Consider the following 24,371-nt stretch of genomic DNA (forward strand, 5'->3'; position numbering starts at 1 on the left):
TTTTTAGCCATTGTGTCAGAGATGGAGTGAAATAGTGTAACTGATGTCCATGCTAATGATTGAATGCAAGAAATAATCTGCAGCCGCTACGGGCACCGGGGAGGAGGGTGGGCGATATGAATGTTAGCAGCCCTACATGCCAAGAACAGATGCATACTGGTAAGTAGCATATTCAGTTCGAGGCATGTGGGCTGCTAAATTCATATCTATTGCATAGAATACATAGCAGTCCCTCCATTAACGGCGGCCGCCCGTGCCAGCTGCAAAAGTCTGAAAAAGAGTTTTGAGAACAGCCTGTCCTACAGCTGCCTGCTACTTGGAATGCACATCTACACAGTAATGTTTGGTAAACGTGTGTGGTGTTCACCACGTGGCTGCTCTGCAAATGTCTACCAAAGGAATGTTCCCCAGGAAAGCCATGGAGGCCCCCAACTTGCGTGTGGAGTGTGCTCTGGGGGGGGGGGACCGTTAAAGTGCGTTTAGCTTTCTGATAACAAATCTGAATACATTTAACGATCCACCTGGCTATTCCTGCCTTGGAAATTGGGTTGCCTTTGTGCTGGGCTGAGAAGGCAACAAAAAGTTGCTGTGTCTTTCTAAATTGCTGTGTTCTGTCAATGTAGTACATCAGTGCCCTTTTGACGTCCAGCGTATGGAGCATTCTTTCTGCTACTGTTTCCGGTTTTGGAAAGAATGCGGGCAGTTCAATTGTCTGATTGACATGAAAGTGTGACACCACCTTTGGAAGGAACTTGGGGTTAGTGCGGAGCACGACCCGGTTTGCGTGAATTTGCATAAATGGCTCTTGTATTGCGAGCGCCTGTAGCTCACTAACACGTCTGAGAGATGTAATCGCAATGAGGAAAGCCACTTTCCATGTTAAGAACTGAATCTCACATGAATGTAGAGGCTCAAAAGGTGGGCCCATCAGCCTAGTGAGAACCACATTGAGATTCCACACAGGAGCTGGTGGGGTTCTGGGAGGAATGACTAGTTTCAGACCTTCCAGGAAGGCTTTAATGGCAGGCACCCTGAAAACAGAGAGATGCTGCCTGTTCTGGAGATAAGCCGCTATGGCGGATAAGTGTATCCGAATGGAAGCGTACGCTAGATTGCATTTGTAAAGATGTAACAAATAACAGATGATGTTAGGAATAGATGCATCTAGCGGGTTTATGTGATGTTCTGTACAGTAAATGACAAACCGCTTCCATTTTGCAGCATAGCAAGCTCTGGTAGTGGGCTTCCTTGCCTCCCTGATTATGTCCATGCATTCCGGAGGCAGGTTAAGGTAGCCAAACTCTAAGACTTCAGGAGCCAGATCGCCAGATTGAGCTGTTGCGGATCCGGATGCTGAATGTCGCCATGGTTCTGCGTCAAGAGCCTGGGTGTGAGACGCAACCTTTGATGCGGTACCACGGAGAGTTCTAGAAACGTGGTGTACCAAGGTTGGCGTGCCCACGTTGGAGCAACCAGGATGAGCGTCAGCGAGTGTTGTTTTAGCTTTCTTGCCACCAGCGGGATGAGAGGTGCTGGGGGAAAAGCGTACGCAAATCTGCCTGACCAGTTCATCCATATCGCATTGCCCTGCGATTGTGGGTGAGGGAACCTGGCGGCAAAGCTTTGGCATTTTGCGTTTTCCCTTGTGGCAAACAGGTCGATCTCTGGATGACCCCACTGCTGGAAGTACGGGTGGAGTACTGATGGATGTATCTCCCACTCGTGCATTTGATGGCTGTACCTGCTGAGCAGATCCGCCATCTGATTGTCCTCGCCCGGAAGGTGTTCCGCCATGAGGAAGATGTTCCTCTGAATGGCCCACTTCCACATGCTCTGAGCCAGATGAGACAGCTGTGGAGAGTGCGTACCTCCCTGCTTCTGGATGTAGTACATGGCTGTCATGTTGTCCGTCCGGATCAACATGACTTTGTTGCACAGATGTACCTTGAAGGATTTGAGTGCCATGAAGATTGCCATCAACTCTAGATAGTTGATGTGCATCTTCCTTTGCTGTGTCGTCCATAGTCCCTGCACCGTGTAGTGGAGCACATGAGCTCCCCAACCCTGGAGAGAAGCGTCAGTCGTCAGGATGATCTGTGGCACAGGCTCTTGGAACGGTCGGCCCTTGCAAAGGTTGTGTGGTTTCCACCAATGCAGAGAGATGTATGCCCGACCAGTCACCAACACTAGGTCTTTTAACTGTCCTTGAGCCTGTGTCCACTGATTCGCCAAGCATTCTTGGAGCGGACGCATATGCAATCTCGCGTGCGGGACTATGAAGATGCAGGAGGCCATCATGCCTATCAACTGCATGAACACACTCGCTGGGAGTGAGTGTTGCGGTCTGAACCTCCGGATGAGCGACTATGTTGTCGATTCTCGCTGGGTTCGGCTGAGCTGTAGCAGTCAGAGTATTTATTGTCGCGCCCAGATACTGCCGCACATGGGCTGGCAGGAGGTGCGACTTTGGATAGTTTAACGAAAACCCCAGACTGTGAAGGAGGTGAATGGTGTGGGACATGTGTGCGGCGCACTGCTGTGCCGACTTGGCTTGAACGAGCCAGTCGTCCAGGTAAGGGTAGACCTGTATGTTTTGTCTCCTGAGGTGCGCTGCCACGGTCGCCAGACACTTTGTGAACACTCTGGGGGCAGTGGTCACTCCGAAGGGTAGGACCTTGAACTGGTAATGCCTGTTTTGTATTGTGAACCTGAGGTACTTTCTGTGGGATGGGTGGAGTGGTATGTGAAAATAAGCATCCTTGAGGTCCAAGGTTGCGAGGAAGTCTCCCTGGTTTAACAACGGAAGAACCTGCTGTAGTGTTAACATGTGAAAGTGTTCTGAGAGTATGTACAGGTCGAGGGGGCGTAGGTCCAGAATGGGTCTGAGCGAGCCGTCCTTCTTTGGGATTAAGAAGTACAGGGAATAAACCCCTGTGCCTTCTTCCTCCACCGGCACGAGCTCTATTGCGCCTTTTTGCAGCATTACAAGGACTTCCTGCTGCAATAAGTGCAAGTGCTCTGCTGACATAGGACGTTGTCTTGGGGGTATGTTGGGTGGAGTGGACGTTAACTCCAGACAATAGCCGAACTGGATACGTTTCCTTACCCACCTGTCTGTGGTGATGGACTTCCAGACTGGCAGGAACTGTTGGAGTCTCCCCCCGACGGGTGTTAGATGGTCGGGGGCAGTGACAGAGAGTCACTGTTTGTTGGCAGCAGAGGAACGGGAACTGTTGTTGCCTCTGCCTCTGGCGCAGTTTCGTCTGTAACCTCCTCTACCCTGTTTGGGGTAGGAGGACTGTGCGCCTCCTCTATTGAACTGCGTCTGCTGTGCCAAGTGTCCTCTGGTAACACCCCGTGAACTTGAGCGACGAAAAGTGTTCCCTCTGAATTGCTGAGACTGAAGCGCACCCATGGATTTAGCTGTCTCAGTATCTTTTTTGATCTTCTCAAGGGTGGTGTCAACCTCTGGGCCAAACAGTCTGTCTGGGTTAACGGGCTGGTTGAGGATGGTTGTCTGGATCTCTGGCTTGAACCCTGAGATGCAGAGCCATGCTTGACGCATCAACATCACACTAGTGTTTATCGCTCGTGCCGCAGTATCTGCAACATCGAGCGCGCATTTGATTGCAGCGTTGGAAATGAGCTTGCCCTCCTGTATTAGCATCTCAGCTTCTTCTTTAAACTTGTCTGGAAGGTGTTGTAATAGCTGCTCTAAAGTGTCATAGTGTGCCCTATCATACCTAGCCAACAGGGCTTGTGTGTTAGCTATGCGCCAGATGTTGGCTGCTTGCGCTGCCACCCTTTTCCCCGATGCCTCCAGCACTTTTGACTCCTTGTCTGGGGGAGGAGCTTCACCTGTGGTTTGTGAATTCGCCCTTTTGCGGGCATTTGAAACCACCAAAGAGTCCAGAGGCAACTGGCCCCGTATATAAGTTGGGTCTCCGGGTGCCGGTCTGTATTTCTTTTCTATCCGGGGGTTTACCACCCTAGCTCTCGTGGGTTCCTTGAAAATGTCTGTGGCATGCTTGAGAACCCCTTTGAGCATAGGAAGTCTTTCACAGTCTTCTCTGATGCAGAGAAAGTGTCAAACAAAAAGTCAACTTCCACAGGGTCGGCATGCAGGTCCACCTTATGGTTTGTAGCCGCCCTTTCAATTAAGGCATTAAATGCCGCAGAGTCTTCCGTTGGAGAAGTTTTCACACCAAAAACCTGTGGGTCATGTACCACTTGTTGGTCCCCCTGATCACCAGAGTCCACCCATGAGTCCTGCTGCTCATCAGGGTCAGTATTGTCTGGAAAGTTATACTCTTCATCCTGTTCACCCTCATCTCCATCTGAGCAAGTGGGTGAAGGTGTTGGACTCCTCCTAGGTCTTTGAGGGATGGGTTCAACGAGTTCTGGTGCTTCTGGCGCTGGCCTCTTCTTCTTTAGAGGTATCACAAACGACTCCACAGGCTTGGAAGTAATTTTCCTCTTGTGGAGTGTTAATCTGCCCGTGTCGGCGTTGATATAATGTTCCGACTGCTCTTCCAGTGAAGGTTGCCGATCGGAACGTTCACTTTGTAGCGTTTTCCCCAACCCTTCTGTGTCCCTTGGCACCGATCGGGGTGCAAAGGCTTTCGGCGCCACCTTCGGCGGTAGAGTATAAAGTAACGGCGTCGAAGTCTTCTTCGGTGGGGCTATCGACTGTGGTACCGAGGGCGTTTTCGGCTCCGACGTCAACCCCTTTTCCCGTATCCGCTTAAGTGAGTCTGCTACCTGCTTAGTAAAAGAAGCGGATGGCTTTGTCGATCCGACCGATGACCTCGGTCCACCTACAGGGGAAGATCCGAGCGTCGACGATTTTTCTTTGGTCGCCAGAGACGCAGACTCTCCCTCGACGACCGCACTCCGGCCCCCTGCTACGGGTTTAGGCGTCGACGCCGCAGGCTTCGGATCGACAGCTTTTTCTTTTTGTGTCGGGGCTCCAGACTTTGGCTCGGTGCCCTTCGCGGACTTCGGTTTGACTGCCCGTTTGCCTGTTGGTGCGGTAGTCGTGGCTGAAGGCGTTTCGACAGTCTTCCTTGACTTCGACACGACCGCTTTGCTCGACGACCTTCTTCGAGCTTGGCTCCTTGACCCCTTTTGGTACGGTAGCCTGTTAGACAGCCTTCTTCGACTTCGAAGTCTCCGAGGACGACGGCGCCGATGGAGTCGCAGAAGTCTTCGGTTTCGATGGTGTGTCGGCCATCTTTGTTGTTTTCGATTCCGATGTTTTTAGTTTCGGTTTCGATTTAGGTAATGGAGGCTCCCCTAGTATGTCCGTAGCCGGGCCAGAAGGCAGGCCGAGGATTGAGGTGTAGGGTCGTGGGTAAGGCCGTGTGGCGATCCCGTGACCTGAGCCTTAGTAATTGTACGTAGGGGGCATAGCTCTTCCTCCGAGCTATCTTCCACGGCCCCATAAGCTTCCTCGTCGTCCCCTACCTCTTCGACGTATTCGTCTAGGTCCTGGCCCTCCGCCGATGCGGGTGAGATCTGCAGGTGAAGCTCTTGTTCTCTGCTTCGGGGTCTACGAAGATGTCGACAGGCGCCGGTGCCGATCGCTGGGCCTCGAGGCGCGCCACGCGCCGAAGCTTGAGCGTCTTCTTTGACCTGAATTTGGAACAGGCCATACAGTTGGCCTCGTTGTGGTCCGGCGACAGGCACTTGTTGCATACAGGATGCACGTCGATGTGTGGGTACTTCGAACCGCACACGGGGCAGAACTTGAACGGACTTCGTTCCATCGCAGTGTCGTCGGAGTCTTGCTGCGTCGACAGGGCCCGACTCCTCAGATATCCGACTCGAAGAGTTGGAGTACACACGAGACCGAACGCGAACAATACCGACGAAGTAAGGAAGGCCTTTTGGCCTTAAAAGAAATTGTTTTATCGATTCCGAACAGGAGACGTCGAAATCACATCCGAACCCAATGGCGGAAAAAAACAATCTGGGGATGGAGTCGATGCCCATGCGCACTGTAGTCCAGGGGAGGAGCCACCTATCTCGTGATACTTCGAAGACTCTTCCAGGACAACAATGTGCAATCATCCGGACCCAACACTAGGCGGCGATCTATGCAATAGATATGAATTTAGCAGCCCACATGCCTCGAACAATTAATTAGCTTCACAACGTTTACTTGTGTATTATGTACTGGGTTAAACCTGATCTCCCCCTTACCAGTCACTCTGTATTGGAGCCTTCATCCACCTTCCCAAATCACTCCACCACCTCTCCCGGCTTCCCCTTCTTCCACCACCTTGAAAGTGGCCCTTTCATGCTGCCACTGCAGACTTTTTAAATGTACAGGCATTTAATTTTTACGGCAACAGAGCACAATAAGATTGAGAATATAATGCAAGGCCTCACTAAAGGAGGAGCGGATGGAAATCCTAGCAGATTTTAAAAAGTAATTTGACAGTCTTGGTAGAAAGGTTGAACCAGTTGCATAGTGATAGTAGCAAAGACATCAATGAACTTAAAGATATGCAAAATATCTACAATAGAATAGAAACAAAGTAGAAGCTGGTACAAATACTGCCAGAAAATTAACTGAAGAGTAATGATCTCAACCCTGTAATCACTAACAAGTTTGAGAAATGTAAGGATATTGAGAATAGATGCAAAGGGATAATAAAGTATTGTAACAAGAAAGGACAATGAGAAAGAACCCAGAGGAGCACGTAGCCGATTTCTTTCAACAGTTTTGAAAGAGAGTAGCTCATTTCAGAACATGGAAAAAGGGCACAGGATTGGAAGGAAATGTGCAAATACACATGACAGTAAAATAGATGTGCGAGTTAAAATTTCTTCTTACCCACACAGAGAGAATCTTAAGGTAAACCAAATTGCAGGGCCAAACAGGACAATTGCTGCCCAATAGTATGTAAAATGCCAACTAAATAAGGTACAAGTGGGCATATCTGACTGTTCTACAATTTAAGTGGGGAGTTAAGGAGAGACACATTGCATCACTAGAGAAAGGGGTCCACGAAGACGGTCGATGAGGAGAGCGAGGAGGCGAAACAATTGGAAATTTTGGAAATCGTGCTGGATAAAATGGAAATCAAAGTGATAGGAGACCAAAGGAGAAGACTTTGCAAGATAAACGTTAGATGCCAACAAGCTGAGACTTAAAAGTGGCAGTAAGTGAAAGCATAAACATACAGGATATACAACATTCAGGATGGTAATCAATGTAGCTGCCAGAGGCATGATATGCAAAGTTACATCAGAAATCACTCTGGCAAGGATCGCAGGATGGAGCGAAAAAAACTTGAAATCCAGTATTTGTAAAGCGTGTCCAATTACCCGAGGGCGTGAAGGCCCTGGGGGCCGTCGGGAAAATTAAGCGAGCTATTGCCCAGAGTCACATGGTGCTGAGCTGACCTGCTGCCGGCGATCGAACCGGGAGCCCAAGTGTTCCAGAGCCAGCCTCCCTGGCCGCTGCACAACACCCCTTCCTCTAGAAGATTGCTTTCCATCATTCGCTCTCCTAAACTCTAAAGGAGAAAGGGAAGTCACAGGCACTAGATACCCCATTTAGTAAAACTACCCACTCTGGGGGTAGGTTCAGGCAGATTAGATGAAAATGTTCCTTCCTAGTGTTTTATCACAGAGGTTATAGTTAGTTACTGGATTAAGTTATTATTTGAGGGAGGGAATTATCTTGATAGACACAAAGATGACAGAAGATATTCATGGTCAAAATACTCTTACACTCCATTAAAATGCAAGTAACATCACTGAAGCATCAGCTCAATTCACCCAGTAATTGTACCAAGTTATGGAGACACATTAAACCCCTAGAATCCATTATTATCTCACTTTAAGAGACAATCACATTCAAAAGGAACAAATTAGCAAATCAGGCAAAGACAGCCAAAATGCCCTACGCTGTACATGGCATTAGCCATCTACTTAATATCATGAGTTGCCATCTTAATACACTAGAATATTTCAGTCACATAAATAGGCGTAAAAAATGGATCCTGAAGGAAAGGTAAAAATGGATTAACATGGCAAAAAGATAACCTTGGCCAACATATTTGTCAAAGACTGGATAAGGTTGGATCCTGCTACATGCTCCTACGACTGCTCTCCCTTAAAGAAATAACCACAGTGCAATCAATCAATCTATTTGTAGAGCGCGCTATTTACCCCTGAGGGTCTCCAGACGCTCGGGGGGGGGGGGGGGGGGGGTGCTTGGGGGGCGGAAGCTTCGCTACTGTTCGAAGAGCCAGGTCTTGAGGAGTCTTCTGAAGGCGAGTAGGTCTTCGGTCTGCCGTAGGTGGGTAGGAAGGGTGTTCCAGGCCTTGGCGGCGAGGTAGGAGAATGATCTGACACCTGAGGTTGTTTGTTGGATGCGGGGGACGGCGGCAAGGGCGAGGCTGGCGGAGCGGAGCTGGCGGCGAGGGGTGTGGAAGCGGAGTCTGCTGTTCAGGTAGGATGGTCCGGCGTTGTGGAGGGCTTTGTGTGCGTGGGTGAGGAGTTTGAAGGTGATCCTCTTGTCGACGGGGAGCCAGTGTAGGTTTCTCAGGTGGGGGGTGATGTGGCTGCGGCGGGGAACGTTGATGATCAGTCAGGCGGAGGCATTTTGGATGCGCTGTATTGGTCGTAGGTGTTGATTCCGGCGTAGAGTGTGTTGCCATAGCCCAGCCTGCTGCTGACGAGGGCCTGTGTCACCGTTCTTCTTGTTTCGGTCAGGATCCACTTGTAGATCCTGCGGTGCATGCAGAGGGTGTTGTAGCAGGAGGAGCAGACGGCGTTGACCTGTTTGGACATGGAGAGGGAGGAGTCGAGGATGAATCCAAGATTGCGTGCGTGGTCGGTGGGTGTCGGTGCTGTCCCTAGAGTGGTTGGCCAGCAGGAATCGTCCCAGGCTGAGGGGTTGGGTCCGAGGATGAAGACCTCAGTCTTGTCCGAGTTCAGTTTCAGACGGCTGCTCCTCATCCAGTCGGCGATGGCCATCATTCCGTCGTGGATGTTGGTTTTGGCGGTGCGTGGGTCCTTGGTGAGGGAGAGGATGAGCTGAGTGTCGTCAGCGTAGGAGATGTTGAGGTTGTGGTGGCGGGCCCCTTGTGCGAGGGGGGTCATGTAGATGTTGAACAGCGTCGGGCTGAGGGAGGAGCCCTGGGGGACGCCGCAGATGTCGGTGGCTTCGGATCGGAAAGGTGGGAGGCAGACGCTCTGGGACCTGTCGGAGAGGAAGGATGTGGTCCAGTCGAGGGCCTTCTCTTGGATACCGGCTTCTTGGATGCGTGTTTTTAGAGTGCGATGGCAGACCGTGTCGAAGGCGGCCGAGAGGTCCAGGAGGATGAGGGCAGATGTTTTGCTGTGGTGCCTGATGTCTGTGGCGGCGATGAGGGCTGTCTCGGTGCTGTGGTTTCGTCTGAAACCGGATTGGGATGGGTCCAGGATGTTGTTGTCTTCGAGGTGGCGGGCCAGTTGCATGTTGACTATTTTCTTGATGACCTTCGCCGGGAACGGGAGCAGGGAGATGGGCCGGAAGTTCGCGAGGTCCTTGGGGTCCGCCTTGGGCTTTTTGAGGAGGGCGTTGATTTCGGCGTGCTTCCAGCTTTCCGGGAATGTCGCCGTTTCGAAGGAGATGTTGATGATCTTCCGTAGTTGGGGTGAGATGGCTGCGTCTGCCTTGTTAAATATGTGGTGTGGGCACGGGTCTGTCGGTTATCCTGAGTGGATGGAGTTTATGACCTTGTGTGTCTCGACGTCGCTGGACCAGGAGGTCAGGCGGTTGGTGTTCGGGAGAGGGGTGGAGTCTGCCGTGGTCGGGTCAGTCGTGGTGTTGAAGCTTTCGTGGATGTCGGCGATCTTGCAGCGGAAGAAGATGGCCAGTGAGTTGCACAGTTCCTGTGAGGGCGGGATGGCGGGGGGGTTGGAGTTCTTTTACAATGCGGAAGAGCTCTTTGCTGTCGTGTGCGTTGTTATCCAGGCGGTCTTTGAAGGAGGATCTCTTGGCTGATCTGAGGAGGTGGTGGTGTCTGCGGGTGGCATCCTTAAGGGCTGCGTAGTTGTCCAGTGTGCGTTCGTGGAGCCATTTCTTCTCCAGTTTCCGGCGTGCGCGCTTAGAGGCCAGGAGATAGTCGGTGAACCAGGTGGCTCTCTTGCTGGCGTGGTTGTTGGAGGGTTTCTTCAGTGGGGCGAGGGTATTGGCACAGTCGTTGATCCACTGTCTGAGGTTGTGGGCTGCGGCGTCTGGGTTGGTGGGTGGGTTCTTGGAGAGGGCGGTGATCAGCTGATCTTCGGTTACTTTGCTCCAGCAGCGGCGAGACAGCTGTTGGGTGCGATGGTGCGTGGTTGGTTTTTTGAAGGTGAAGTGAATGCAGAGGTGGTCGGTCCAGTGGGGTTCGGTTGTGTGGTCGAAGGTGACATGGGTGCATGTGGAGAAGATGGCGTCCAGCGTGTGGCCGGCGGCGTGGGTGGGCGCGGTGACTACTTGTGTGAGGCCGAGGTTGGCGATCAGCGTGGAGGAGTTGGCGTCGTCGTCGTTCCCGAGGTGGAAGTTCAGGTCCCCGAGGAGGATGTAGTCCGTGGATGTGAGTGCGTGGGTGCTGGCGAGGTCGGCGATGGAGTCGCTGAAGCGGGCCCGGGATCTGGGGGGTCTGTAGATAAGAGTTCCTCGGAGGGTGGTGTTGGTGTCGGTGTGGATCCGGAAGTGCAGGTGTTCGGCGGTGTAAGGGAGTCGTCTGCGTGGGTGGTGACCTTGAGGGTGGACTTGTGGACGATGGCTATTTCTCCTCCTATGCCGTTGGCGCGGTCCCTGCGGGTGATCTTGTATCCGTCTGGGATGGCTACGGCGTTCCACCACATCTCGGTCAGGAAGGCTACGTCCGGGCCTGTGGTGTCGAGCAGGTCCCAGAGCTCGATGGCGTGTTTGCGTGCGGAGCGGGTGTTGAGGAGTATGCAGCGGAGGTGGTTGGGTCTGGTTCTTGGTGGTTTAATGGTTCTGTCGCAGGTGAATCTGCAGCTGCGGCAGGAGAAGGGTCCGTGGGTGTGTTTCGGGGCGGCCTGGTTGCAGCGTTGGTTTCGGCCGGTGTTAAGAGCGTGGAGGGAGTCTGCGTCGTAGCGGAGTTTGGGTCGGTGCAGTGGGGGGCGCGGGGGCCAGGGGTTCTGGCGCTGGGCGCGGTAAAGGCGCGGACGGGCTTGCCTTAAGTGCGCCAGCGGCGCCCCCGCTGAGCGCGTCCGCTATGCGGCCGCGTCGCGGCTTCCATATGAGGGAATGTGGGAGGGAGGAGCAGATGGGAGGTGGGAGCGGGGTGGCGAATGGGATTGCAGGTGGGCGGGGCCGCAGCGGCGGGAAAAGCGGGCGGGGGCCGCGGGAGAACTGGGCACAGGAAGGAAAAACAAGTTTAGGCAAGAAAACAAGTACAGGCACAGAGGAATAAAAACAAGTCTGGGCAAGAGAGCAAGTACAGGCACAGGGGAATGAAAACAAGTCTGGGCCAGAAAGCAAATACAGGCACAGGGGAATAAAAACAAGTCTGGGCAAGAAAGCAAGTTAGGCACAGGGGAAAAATACAAGATTAGGCAAAAACAATGCATGCAGAACCGTGCAGCAGCGTGGGGAGCAACCTGCCTGCGAGCAGGGTCATAGTGCACTCCCATGCTAACCTGGCCAGGTAACACTGAACATTATCTTGCCCATCTCTCACATTCAAGACGAGGAGAAGGTATACCCTTACCTTCACAGTTCGAATGTAATCCAGGGCATTGGGGACCAAAGACTCCAATTCAGGAAACCTCTTGGAATACTTATCCCGAATGAACTTATGAATTATATCTATGGAGAAAGTAGAATGTTAAGAAAAAACATTCTCTTCATGTTCATCAAAATAATTACATTAAAAAAAATCCTGATCATGGTTTATTTTCTATAGAGCACTTTAATTTACACTGTCCAGTTGCAGATCTTAAACTTGCTCAGAAAAGGAAAAAGAAGCCACCTTACCAATGCCTGCACGGGAGAGTATTCTCTGAAAGGAAACATTATTTAACCTAGCCTTTTTGTGGGTTCTTCAGTTTATCTTATCAATTTCATTGCTTATAGCGGTAAGGCACAGATTTTGAAATGGGAAGAACATCTTCAGGGCTACAGCTTACAATGAGTGATGAAGTGCTAGAACAGTTGAGTAAATGAAGTACTTACTCAGCTCGTTTTCAATTTCAACTGTCAGGTTGTTCGCATCAACAATGACACGGTACTCTGGTGCAGCTTCAATAGGCCCAATAACTATAAGGAAAAAGAATCCTTGAGCAGACCATAAAGCAAAAGTATGCCACAATACAAGCTTAAAACCGACAGTCTGGAGAGCGGTGTCCAGATTATTAAAAGGATTTTAAAATAGTAATTCAGAAATCACTTGCTTCCAATGGACAGATTATTTATTTTCATGGATATTAGTATTTATTAGAATTTGTTACATTTTTAACAGAAACCCTACACAGAGCACACGCATACACTATTGGAGAGGATCAGTAAATGTGGTGGATCCGTTTATAAGGGGTGAGAAAACCTGACTAACAAGAAATATCACAGGAGAGTGGCAGGAATACCAGGTGCGAGAAAGGAGTGAGGGCAGCATTAGTATTGCCAGTCGTGCTGGGCCTATATTACCAAAAAGGAGGGCACTGATAGTAGCCTCAAGTTGGGAAGGGAGGACGTTACCCATAGTCGTATGGGAAGGATGTCAAGGAGTCAGGAACACTGAAACATCTGATGTAAGGACATGCTAGGTTGGCGAGGTATAGGCTGATCGCTAGGAGCATGCAGTGACTATGGGAAGGGAGAATAGCAGATTTAGAGTGTGGTCGGGGAGGGGAAAAAGCTGCACTTGCCTTGACGACAAACATGACAAGCATATACTGCACAGGAGTAGCACAGGTCTTTGGGGACAGCCACTAGTGTTGAGAGCAACATAAAAATCTAGAGAAGAGCTAAGAGATTCGTGCTCTTTCCCATAGATTAGGTAAGGAGAGGTAGGGGCGATGATTTTCACGAGGCATTGTACACTTTGTTTAGTTGATAATTGACGTTTTGCCTCAAAGGTGATAAATATTAGCCTTGATAGCAGAACGCTCAACACCGTTTTAGCGTTTATGGTTTTGGTTCTTGCAAGCTGCCGATTTAGGTACCAGGCTTTGGCAGTAGCCTAATTGATGGGTATCCTATGGGCAGATCTTTTCATCGTTTAAGTTACAGCTTTGCCCGTACAACAATTGCTTGGACGTTGTTTTCCTGTTGTCTGTACATGCTTGTTTAGTCTTGAAAAAAATATACAAACAAATGACCAGTCACTGTAGCAATGAAGCGAAGAGAGTAAAGAGTAATTAGTACGGCAAGATAGTCAACTGTACTGAATGCAGCAGAAAGGTAAGAAAGAGTATGAATAGAAGAAAGATGGCGATGGTAAACAAACTGATGCAGCTGCATGTATTCAGAGGAGAATGTCGAGGGTGTTGGATAATGCTGATTCTATGAAAAGATCACCTCAGCTCTAGTCAGAGTAGTGTGAGGATCAGGAGAAGCTGAGAGAGACCGGGCTGGTAATCCATTTCTCAATTAGAGGTCAAACCACTGCCTATTTGACGTACTACCCTTTACACTGGTTGCATTTATAATCACACCCAATTCAAAACAATACCCGTTATCACCTACACAGAGTAGGACAACCTACTGCTCATCAAAAGCCAGAAGCCACACTAAGAAATTAAATACGCCCTCTGGCACCATAAAATTCATTGAACCAATACTCACTGCTCAGAAAGAGTAGCAGAGGCAGCTCTGACTTTTGACAATACTGCTTACCTTATGCTAAATCAACCCACCCCTATTCACCTCATCTTCATTTGTCATTTTTTATGGACCGCATGCCCACAATGCTTAATTTAATCCATAACTCCAACCCCCTGCTATTCCAGCTAATTCAAGATATACTTAAACCACACCCATCATCACAATCTCAAGACACAACTGATGCATTACTCCAGACCCCCATACTACTCACCCAAAGTGTCATGTCCCCACATGTTCCATCACATCCTTGATAAAGTGGTGCTGCAAGCTTCTATATTCCTTGATGGCATGTCCCCAATGCTAACCATGTGTCATTCTCAACTGCCCCTAAGCTTCTGAACTTGTGCCCATGAAGGTTTACCTAATCATCCTTGAGGTGCCGCCCTGCTCACATTATCCTCAATCTTAGGGCACTATTATATAAACAATATATTCACAGACTTCATAGTCCCAGTGCTCCTGCATAAACGTATGAGTCTATCACTTTTTACTGTGATTTGATTTCCCCACAGGTTAAAAAAAAAAGAATACATTTCTTCAATGCCCATTTGACAGCCAACGCTCCTTTTTCTAATTACATACTCATTTAATTCTGCTCCTTTCAAAACATCGGGATGCAAAAGCTAGTGTTCTTTCCTCTACATTCACTGCTTGACTTACCACTCCTCCTAGACCCTTTTGGCTTGCATCAGTGGTTATACTACATGTTGTACCTGGTACAAATGCTTTCAAACTAGGAGCCTCTCTCAAGATTTGACCATTACACATGCTCTTTCACAGTCCTCAGTCCAAATAAACTCACTTTTCTTTTTGCCAACTCTTATACATTGAGTTTTCAGCCAAATTCTTAACGAACCACGAATAATACATCATTCCAAGAAACGCCAACACTTCCACTTTGTCCTTCAACCTTTCAAATCCTACCAAAGTATCCACTAGCTATTTTCTCGGAAATACCCCTTGCTCATTCACACACCAACCCAAAAATTAAATTTTTTGTTGTTGCTGAAACATTTTTTCTTTTAAAGTTAAACCAGTGTTCTTTAAAATGTTCGACACCGTTTTCACTCTATCATGCGGATTATAATTAGAACCATAAATGAATACATCGTCCCGATAGACAAGCGTTCCCAGAACATCCCTATGCAGCTTAAACATTAACATTTGGAATACAGATGCCGCTGTTACCAAATCAAAAGGCAACCTCAAAAACGTGAATGCTCCCATTAGTGACAAATGCAGTATACTAAAGAGTCTTGATTGGATTGATTGGATTTGACCTTGTGGTAAGCCGAAGCCAAGTATAAAGTCTTGAACAAATTTGCCCCTTCTAGTAATGAGATCACCTCTAAGATTAGGTAAGGGGAACTTGTCCACCACAACCTCCTTGTTTAGGACTTGCAGATCAATACATAATCTGATATCTCCATTACTCTTCATAATCACTACAACTGGAGATAACCACTATGTTGCCTCCACTGGAGTAATTACGCCAGTCTCACGCAGCTTGTCCAATTCTTTCTGTAACTCTTGTTTTACACCATAGTAATCTATGGTCCCTAGCAGTCACTGGCTTAGCTTCTTTTTTCAATGTAATATGATGCACATAGTTCTTAAGACAACCTAACTTTTCATTAAACACTTCAGAAAACTGATCTACAAAATTCAAATGAGACTTCTCCACTTGATTTATCTGTACGTGTGGTACTGCAATAGGATCTTAGAATACTCCCAATGGTTTTGGTGTGGCTATCTCAGACATTTATCCCCTTGTTCCACTGCATAAACATTTCTGTCTATACTTTTTGTAGACAGATATAGTGGATAGAAAATAACCCTACATCTCTATTGCCTTCCCTCCATAACCAACTGGTTTTACATCATTTTTCTAAACTTCTTTTGCCTGAAAGATTGTGATAAACATTACTTTAAATGAAAGTCAACTTAGAACATGAATAAAACATAATTTGAATTGTGTTTCCTTCAATGTTGAACCACCCTTCAGAATTAGCTACAGATTTCCCATTAATTTGCAATATAAACTCGTCAGAATGCACATGTTGTACTTCTTGGAGCTTTTTTTCCCTCACACTTCTACAACATTTTGCAAAGTGTCTTTCTGTTACGCTTATTACAACTGGCATTTATCACAGGGCAATTTTTACTATTGGCTATGCGACCATACCGTCCCATCTAGAACACTGTTCTCGTTTTTAATTTTTCTTTACTACCATTAGGTCTTCTGTCTCCGTTGTTTTCAGGTCATTTTTCTTTAGTTCAGAGACACAACAATTATAACCTCATGTAGATCTGGTTACTCTTCAAGACATAACTCTTCATGGATGTTGTCATAATTGCAACACAATAAAAATTGATCCTCAATTCTTTCTTCAGACATTGCCCTAAATTTGCAAGTAACTGCCAATTTACGCAATGCAGTAATATATTCTTCCACTGTTACATTTTCCTCTTGCCTCTGTTTGCCAAAATGATACTCTAGAACCGTAGATACCCTGGGCAGAAAATATAGATCTAGTTTCTTCATGTACACCTCATATTCATTAAGACCCCTTCCCACATCCCTTTCCAATTCAGGTACTTTTTCTAATATTTCCTGACCAACTGCCCCTATACAATGTAACAAAGCCACTTTTTTTTCTATTCCTATATTGGAACCACATTTTTCTACATAATTTTTTACGACATTACGATAAATTTGGACGACATGAATGCAGCTGCCAACTCGGTGAATTCCTGGCTTTTTGAGGCCATAAACACTTGCCTCCCTCTCACTAATAAGAAAAATACTGTCCATAATTCTCCTGCCCCTTGGTACAATGAAACCCTCCGTTCACATAAATCTCAATGCAAAAGACTAGAGCGTGCCTGGAGGAAAGACTACTCCATCACTGCTGGGCTTACGTACAAAGCAGAATTGAAACTTTACCACAAGGCCTGTGCTCACACCAGAGCCACCTATGTCAACAGCCTGATCACAGAAGCCATGAATAAGTCCAACGTCTTATTTAAGGTAGTAAAAGATCTTGCTGGCTCACAGACCGCTGCTATACCCCCTCCTCTTTCCAGCAAGAAATGTGATGAACTTGCCCAGTACTTCACGTCCAAAATTGATAAAATATACAAAGACATAGCAGCCCATGATAAATCTAATGCCAGACCTTGTCCATCCCCCACTACTTCTTGCCTTTCTTCGGATTTATTGAAGACTTGGCCTGACCTTGTACCTGCTACCCTCTTGGAAATTTTAAACAATATTAAATCCGGTTCACCCATGGACCCCCTACCTATTTCTATTTTACGTAAACTTGAGTTCTCAACTCAGTGTGATCTGTACTTTACTAAATGCTTCTCTTGACTCAGCCATGGTCCCCAACAGCTGGAAGCATGCAATGGTGACCCCGCCTCTTAAGAAACCCACTGCGGATCCAAATGTTGCCGCCAACTTTCGTCCCATTTCACTGTTGCCGGCTTTTTCGAAAATTTTGGAAAGGCATATTCATTTACATCTTTCACGCTTTGTCACTACTAACAATCTCCTTCACCCCTCCCAGTCAGGCTTTCGTCAAGGCTTCTCCACTGAAACCACTCTATTAGGAGTAACTGAGAATCTTCGCCGACTACTTGATCGAGGTGAAACGGCTGCACTGATATTGCTTGACCTCAGTGCAGCCTTCGATACTGTCTCGCACAGTATCCTTCTCAGTAACCTTGCCTCTTTTGGCATATGTGACAAAGCCTTACACTGGCTCTCGTCTTTTCTCACTGACCGGACTTTTCAAATCTTCTCCAACACTTCCACTTCCAACACTTATCTTTCTCCACATGGTGTACCCCAGGGTTCTATTCTTAGTCCTCTTCTTTTCAATCTCTATGTTGTTCCTCTGGCTCATGTTGCACATCTCTCTGGCCTTAATCTCTTTACTTGCGCTGATGATTCCCAGATTGTGTTTTCCCTATCCCAAGCCGATCCTTCCTCACCTTCTTCTTTGCAAACAGGTCTTAGTGATATTTCTCGTTGGATGAGCCGTAATTTTCTCAAGCTAAACAGCGATAAGACTGAGGTGCTTGTCCTTGGTAACAAGCCTGATCTTTGGAGTTCGAGACACTGGCCATCGACCATGGGCGACTTACCCATTCAATCGGAACGAGCGAGAAATCTTGGGGTTCTTATCGATAGGGATCGAAAAAAATAGTATTTAACTACATTTCAATTAAAACACCACTATAATACAGTTTCTATTACGTAATGTGCTTAAAACGGTCATAAAACACCAATTAGCACTTACTCAATAGCTGTAGAAAAATTGACAGTCAAACGTGTGGTGCCAATCTCTGTAATGATATCCAGGGAAAGTAACCAAAACTGCTGTCAGTAGACTGCGCTAGGTCCAACTCAGACAACACACTGGTAATTTTCTGTCGCGTTCACAGAAAACAACCGGAACTGAAGCTGGAAACAGTTACCCAGATACCACTGACTGGACATGGTTGGGACAGAACAAGCAAATCCTTTCCATTTCGCGTTAGCCATACTGAGGCTTGTTACATGCACACAACTGCTCTAGGGCCGGAGTCACCGACAAAGGGAGCTTATGAATGCGACATAAGCCTCTAAGCTCAAACGCCAGAGCAAAAACAATACGCCTGTAAGCCAACGCCCACAACTTTGCAAATTAAAAGTTACCCTACTATGTTTGAATTCTGTCTGCAGTACATGCTCCGACTGTCAATTAGGATGGGTTTCTTTTCCAGTCTGCAGACGGGGCGGCAAACAGGCACCATTTAAAATGAAGCTAAACCAAAGGGGATGATGACGGAGTGTTGAACATTGCAAGCACTCACCCCCAGTCAACTGATCTGGGTTTAATCCATCATCATTCTTTAGCTCACTCCGCCACCCAGTTCAGACATGGCCATATGCAAATCAGTGTGACCCTGTGCCTCAAGGTAACAGTCAATCCCGAACTGCCAAGCCATGAATTCCCTGGACCGGAAACTAGCATCCTGGGACCGTTTTCTGGCTAATCAGCCTAAGTGGGAAGGGGAGGCCCAGACGTGGGTCCCGGGCTCACCACGTCACTGGAGTCAAGCTGTCCTGACTAATGGGGGCTGAAAGCCCGAAACCGGTCCTAGGATGCTTGGTTCCTGTACAGGGAAGACATGGCCTGGCAGTTCGGTCTGGACTGTTCCCATGAGGCACAGGGTCAAGACTGATTTGCATATGGCTTTGTCTGAACTGAGGTGGCGGAGTGAGCTAAAGAATGAGGAATTAAACCCAGATCTGTGACTGGGGGTGAATGTTTGACAATGTTCAACATTCAGTCCATCATCTTTTTGTGTTGCACCATTTAAAATGACCCAGAAACTGCCACAAATGGCGCCAACATATGCCGAAATCAGCCACCAACAACCACCGTGCATGCAGTCGACCACAGCTGCCATCAAGACTTCCGTTCCTGGTAACCTAACACCGATAACTGCAGAGCATGCAGAGGTGTTTCCAGCACACATACAGGTTGACCCCTTCTTAGTCATCACCAAAATTGTAGCAAACGTCTTGAAACTAGATGACACGCATAATCTTCAGGAGAGATTTATTGAAACGCCTCATTCAAACACCTTCATAGCTTGAACTGTCACCTTGGAATCCCTTGACCAAGACATCAGTTTGTGTGGTCAAAGGAACACCAAGAGCTCACAGGATATCACAGATACTTGCTGTGCTTGACCTCATCCTGACCCTCTGCTCAAAGTCAGGCAAGAGCTAAATTCCCTCACTCACCTCAATGAAAGGGATATATCCCCAGTACTGCACCAAATCCCATTTGGCAAGCCCTCCCTCTGCACTACCTCACTCAGAAAAAGAGGTAGTCAAAGCTCAGTCCAGCTCACCGGCATGATTGCTTTAGCTATCTCCTCACATCACAAGTTACTCTCCAACATGTCTGGTCAAGCACTGTTGCACTTACTGGAATGGGGTGAAATGGCAGATACTCACCCAGTAGCATAACCTTTTCTTTAGAAGCCACAAGCACAGTAAAAATTAAGTGGATGCAGTTTACCTTCTGTACTCTTGGCGTGCTTACTGATGTACTCCTCTATCTTCGCCAGGATCTCCACAAACTACATAAAAGGGAAAAAAGAATGCTGAAAAGTGGTCCCACAGCATAAAGAAACAAAAAAAGCTTTTTAAGCAGTTAGGGTGCAAACAACAACAATCATTGGCAAAGCCAACAGAGCTCGCCTTAGAGAGCTGTTGGCATCGCCAGTGTCTCATTTGTGTTGCACTGCATTAAACCAGATGATGTACAACATGAAGGAAAGATTTAATAAGCATGGTCGATAGGTCTTGCCTTTGGGACCGTATTAGTGTTTAGTCATGCAGCACATACGTGCCCAGCTTTCCTGGTTGCTGTTCAGTTGCAAAACTTTTCCTCATCTGCAGTAAGAGAGGTCCAAAAAAGCATGATCTTTTTAACTATGTTTGTGTACCTTAACAGATGTTCATGTCAGCATAGCACACAGTCTTTAAAAGGCACTGAATACCACTGCCTTGGCTACTGACATTCGTTATTTACATGACTAAAACAATTACAAAAATCAACAGAGCAGTAGGTTTAAAAAAACCTAAATATCTTTGACACTAAAGTGTCCAACTTGACCCAACACCTAGGATCATCCTTCAACATTACATAGTATTCCAGTACTTCCACCCACACACACACACACACACACACCATACATGCATCTTAAAACTACACAATATGTGGTGTCTGGATCTGACAACATATCTGAGCCCTGCTCTACACACATTAAGCAGTGCTGCATCAAAACACACAGAAGCCTGCTGCGCTGCACAGAGAAACAACTGTTGATATATAGATGATACTCATGCAGCAATCCCTGCGGAGTCATTAAAGAAAGGCATGCATCCTTTGGTTGACGTTCTGCTACTAGGTTTCCTATAATGTATTCTGGTGCGCTAATACCTTTGCCACGTTTCACATCTCTATTCTGACAATTTCCACCAAAAAAGGTCTGCAAACTAAGAGGTTATAGTGTCTCAGCTTATGCAATATAAAGCCTTTGTGCGCTCGTAAATAAAAAAAAAGAAAAAAATACCTGTATGCCTAGAACTAACACCCAGCACTGCCAGTGCGCTCCTGTGGCTTAGATTATAGCCGTGGGACACAGTTCTGGAACTATGACCGGGCTCCTACTTCACCATAACCAGAGGGCTGGCGATTGTCTGTAAAGCAGCTCCAGACAACACAAACATGTGCAGGTGTAAATGAAGTACCTTCTGCAATGTGATGCTGAAGACACAGCAGCCTGTCCTGTGGTGCAGCCAAGGAGCAAGCCATTGGCTGAGCCTAGCCGAGGGCCATCCCGCAGGAGACTGGCGGGAAGGGGGGGGGGGGGTCACCTTAGAAGCCACAAGCACCAGCACTTTAACAAGTGGTGTCAGAGCTGTGCAGCAGGCCAACCCATCCACTTGAGGGCCCGGGCCACCGCTGGAAGCTGGGTTAAGTCCAGGTAGGGCTACAGACGACAACCAGACACCGCAAACTCCCCACCAGTGTTGCCGTATTTTTGCACAACTTTAGGGTCCAAAATCAACTAAATACTAACCCAAACTAACCCAATTTTACCACTCCATTAACTTATGTAGGCTGACCACAATGTTCAACAAGGCAGCAATTGTGTTCTCTGTGTTTTCACATTTTATAGCATGGCGATGCTGGTGGGGGTGACATCACCATCTGAATGTTAACAATCTAGCAACAATTAAGGAGCGGATGGAAGGTTAGCACCCCTAGCCCCTCTATAGTGAGAGCTACAGGAGAAGCAACCAACAGGGGAGGAGTTGCAAGCCACCGTCCAGAGCACGGCGCTCCGCTCTGCTCCTTAAATGTAAAGTTAAAGCGGCGCAGTTTAGAAATAAGTGCACGTAAAATGAACAATTAATAACAGATGCTTCCGAAACAGCAACCTGGAGATTTTGATGGAAAGCATGGGAAGATTAAGGGAACTGGGTCTGGAGACAGGACATGCACCCAAGAGACGGGGGAAAGAAAAAGTAATACACTAAAAGAAACCATATGGCCACTAGCAAAAGATCCAATGTAGCAGGTGCAGTCCCCAGGGTGGTAACGAAACAGACACAAGGCCAGACAAATAAACACTGTTCACCAACGAAAACAATACATTCTTTTAAAGGCAGACCTAGCAACCAAACAAAAAGTGGGGGTATGTTAAAACAAGCATTTACAATGCAATGGTCTCGGCATTATTAAAGGTAGAGCTTTTGGCATTGCTCATGACTTTTTTTTAAATCTTAAATAAATGGCATTGTTATTTACATTGCCAATAGCTTAATCGTTTGCATATGCGAGACCTATTGCATTAGCACCCACACACAGGGGGCAGGGGCAGGAGAGCAAGCCCGAGCAACGAGGGGGCAGGACAGCAAGCACGAGCAACGAGGGGGGCAGGACAGCAAGCAACGAGGGGGGCAGGACAGCAAGCAACGAGGGGGGCAGGACACCAAGCAACGAGGGGGGCAGGACACCAAGCAACGAGGGGGGCAGGACACCAAGCAACGAGGGGGGCAGGACACCAAGCAACGAGGGGGGCAGGACAACAAGCAACGAGGGGGGCAGGACAACAAGCAACGAGGGGGGCAGGACAACAAGCAACGAGGGGGGCAGGACAACAAGCAACGAGGGGGGCAGGACAACAAGCAACGAGGGGGGCAGGACAACAAGCAACGAGGGGGGCAGGACAACAAGCAACGAGGGGGCCAGGACAACAAGCAACGAGGGGGCCAGGACAACAAGCAACGAGGGGGCCAGGACAACAAGCAACGAGGGGGGTCAGGACAACAAGCAACGAGGGGGGTCAGGAGAGCAAGCACAAGCCACGAGGGGGCAGGACAGCAAGCACAAGCCACGAGGGGGCAGGACAGCAAGCACAAGCCACGAGGGGGCAGGACAGCAAGCACAAGCAACGAGGGGGCAGGACAGCAAGCACAAGCAACGAGGGGGCAGGACAGCAAGCACAAGCAACGAGGGGGCAGGACAGCAAGCACAAGCAACGAGGAGGGGCAGGACAACAAGCAACGAGGGGGGTCAGGAGAGCAAGCACAAGCCACGAGGGGGCAGGACAGCAAGCACAAGCAACGAGGGGGCAGGACAGCAAGCACAAGCAACGAGGGGGCAGGACAGCAAGCACAAGCAACGAGGGGGCAGGACAGCAAGCACAAGCAACGAGGGGGCAGGACAGCAAGCACAAGCAACGAGGGGGCAGGACAGCAAGCACAAGCAACGAGGAGGGGCAGGACAGCAAGCACAAGCAACGAGGAGGGGCAGGACAGCAAGCACAAGCAACGAGGAGGGGCAGGACAGCAAGCACAAGCAACGAGGAGGGGCAGGACAGCAAGCACAAGCAACGAGGAGGGGCAGGACAGCAAGCACAAGCAACGAGGAGGGGCAGGACAGCAAGCACAAGCAACGAGGAGGGGCAGGACAGCAAGCACAAGCAACGAGGAGGGGCAGGACAGCAAGCACAAGCAACGAGGAGGGGCAGGACAGCAAGCACAAGCAACGAGGAGGGGCAGGACAGCAAGCACAAGCAACGAGGAGGGGCAGGACAGCAAGCACAAGCAACGAGGAGGGGCAGGACAGCAAGCACAAGCAACGAGGAGGGGCAGGACAGCAAGCACAAGCAACGAGGAGGGGCAGGACAGCAAGCACAAGCAACGAGGAGGGGCAGGACAGCAAGCACAAGCAACGAGGGGGGGCAGGACAGCAAGCACAAGCAACGAGGGGGGGCAGGACAGCAAGCACAAGCAACGAGGGGGGGCAGGACAGCAAGCACAAGCAACGAGGGGGGGCAGGACAGCAAGCACAAGCAACGAGGGGGGCAGGACAGCAAGCACAAGCAACGAGGGGGGGGCAGGGGAGAAAGCACAAGCAACGAGGGGGGGGCAGGGGAGAAAGCACAAGCAACGAGGGGGCAGGACAGCAAGCACAAGCAATGTGACCTGGAGCAGTGGTGTAGCAAACATATCATGGGCCCTAGAGCAAGCAAAGAAAATTGACCCTGAACACTGGCTGACGAATTAAATATGGCAAGGTTCAGTGGGTCCCTGAGACCCGGTGCCACTGCACCTGCTGTACCATTGATAGCTGCGGCCCTGGCTGAGAGGAAGAGGGGAACAGGAACATTTAAGAGCTATGAGAATGAGCAGAGATGGGGGTGCAGTATGGAAAGGAAAAATAGGCAAAAGTGCCTTTATGAGGGAGTATAAAGGAGCATGTAATAGAAAACTAAAAAAACTACCACCCTCCACTGTTCCCAGACTCACCAGATCTGAAGACAGGCGAGTGCTCCCCCCCCTCCCCCCCCCTACACATCTGCCAGCCGGGCCTTGCTCACCACTGCTAGACTGCCTTGATGTGAATGTGTTCCAGTGACTAAATGGTGGAGCTTGAGGCTCCAAGAAATGGGT

The 24,371-nt window shown here is 48.7% G+C and overlaps 2 protein-coding genes across 6 annotated transcripts in view; one reads left to right on the plus strand and one right to left on the minus strand.

Annotated features, from left to right (window-relative positions):
• TFPT (TCF3 fusion partner) overlaps nucleotides 1-24,371 on the plus strand; it is a 536,610-nt gene that overhangs the window by 244,519 nt on the left and 267,720 nt on the right. The gene's annotated exons all lie outside the window — the stretch shown is intronic.
• PRPF31 (pre-mRNA processing factor 31) overlaps nucleotides 1-24,371 on the minus strand; it is a 205,509-nt gene that overhangs the window by 111,123 nt on the left and 70,015 nt on the right. For all 5 annotated transcript variants that reach the window (XM_078655005.1, XM_078655009.1, XM_078655007.1 and 2 more), the window contains 3 exons: nucleotides 19,921-19,981; nucleotides 12,191-12,274; nucleotides 11,727-11,824 (listed from right to left, as the gene is read on the minus strand). In XM_078655005.1, coding sequence (XP_078511131.1) covers nucleotides 11,727-11,824; nucleotides 12,191-12,274; nucleotides 19,921-19,981 — 243 coding nt within the window. The remainder of the gene's footprint in view (nucleotides 1-11,726; nucleotides 11,825-12,190; nucleotides 12,275-19,920; nucleotides 19,982-24,371) is intronic.

The sequence above is a fragment of the Lissotriton helveticus genome, chromosome 7 (assembly GCF_964261635.1).
Source record: "Lissotriton helveticus chromosome 7, aLisHel1.1, whole genome shotgun sequence".
Lineage (NCBI taxonomy): Eukaryota > Metazoa > Chordata > Amphibia > Caudata > Salamandridae > Lissotriton > Lissotriton helveticus.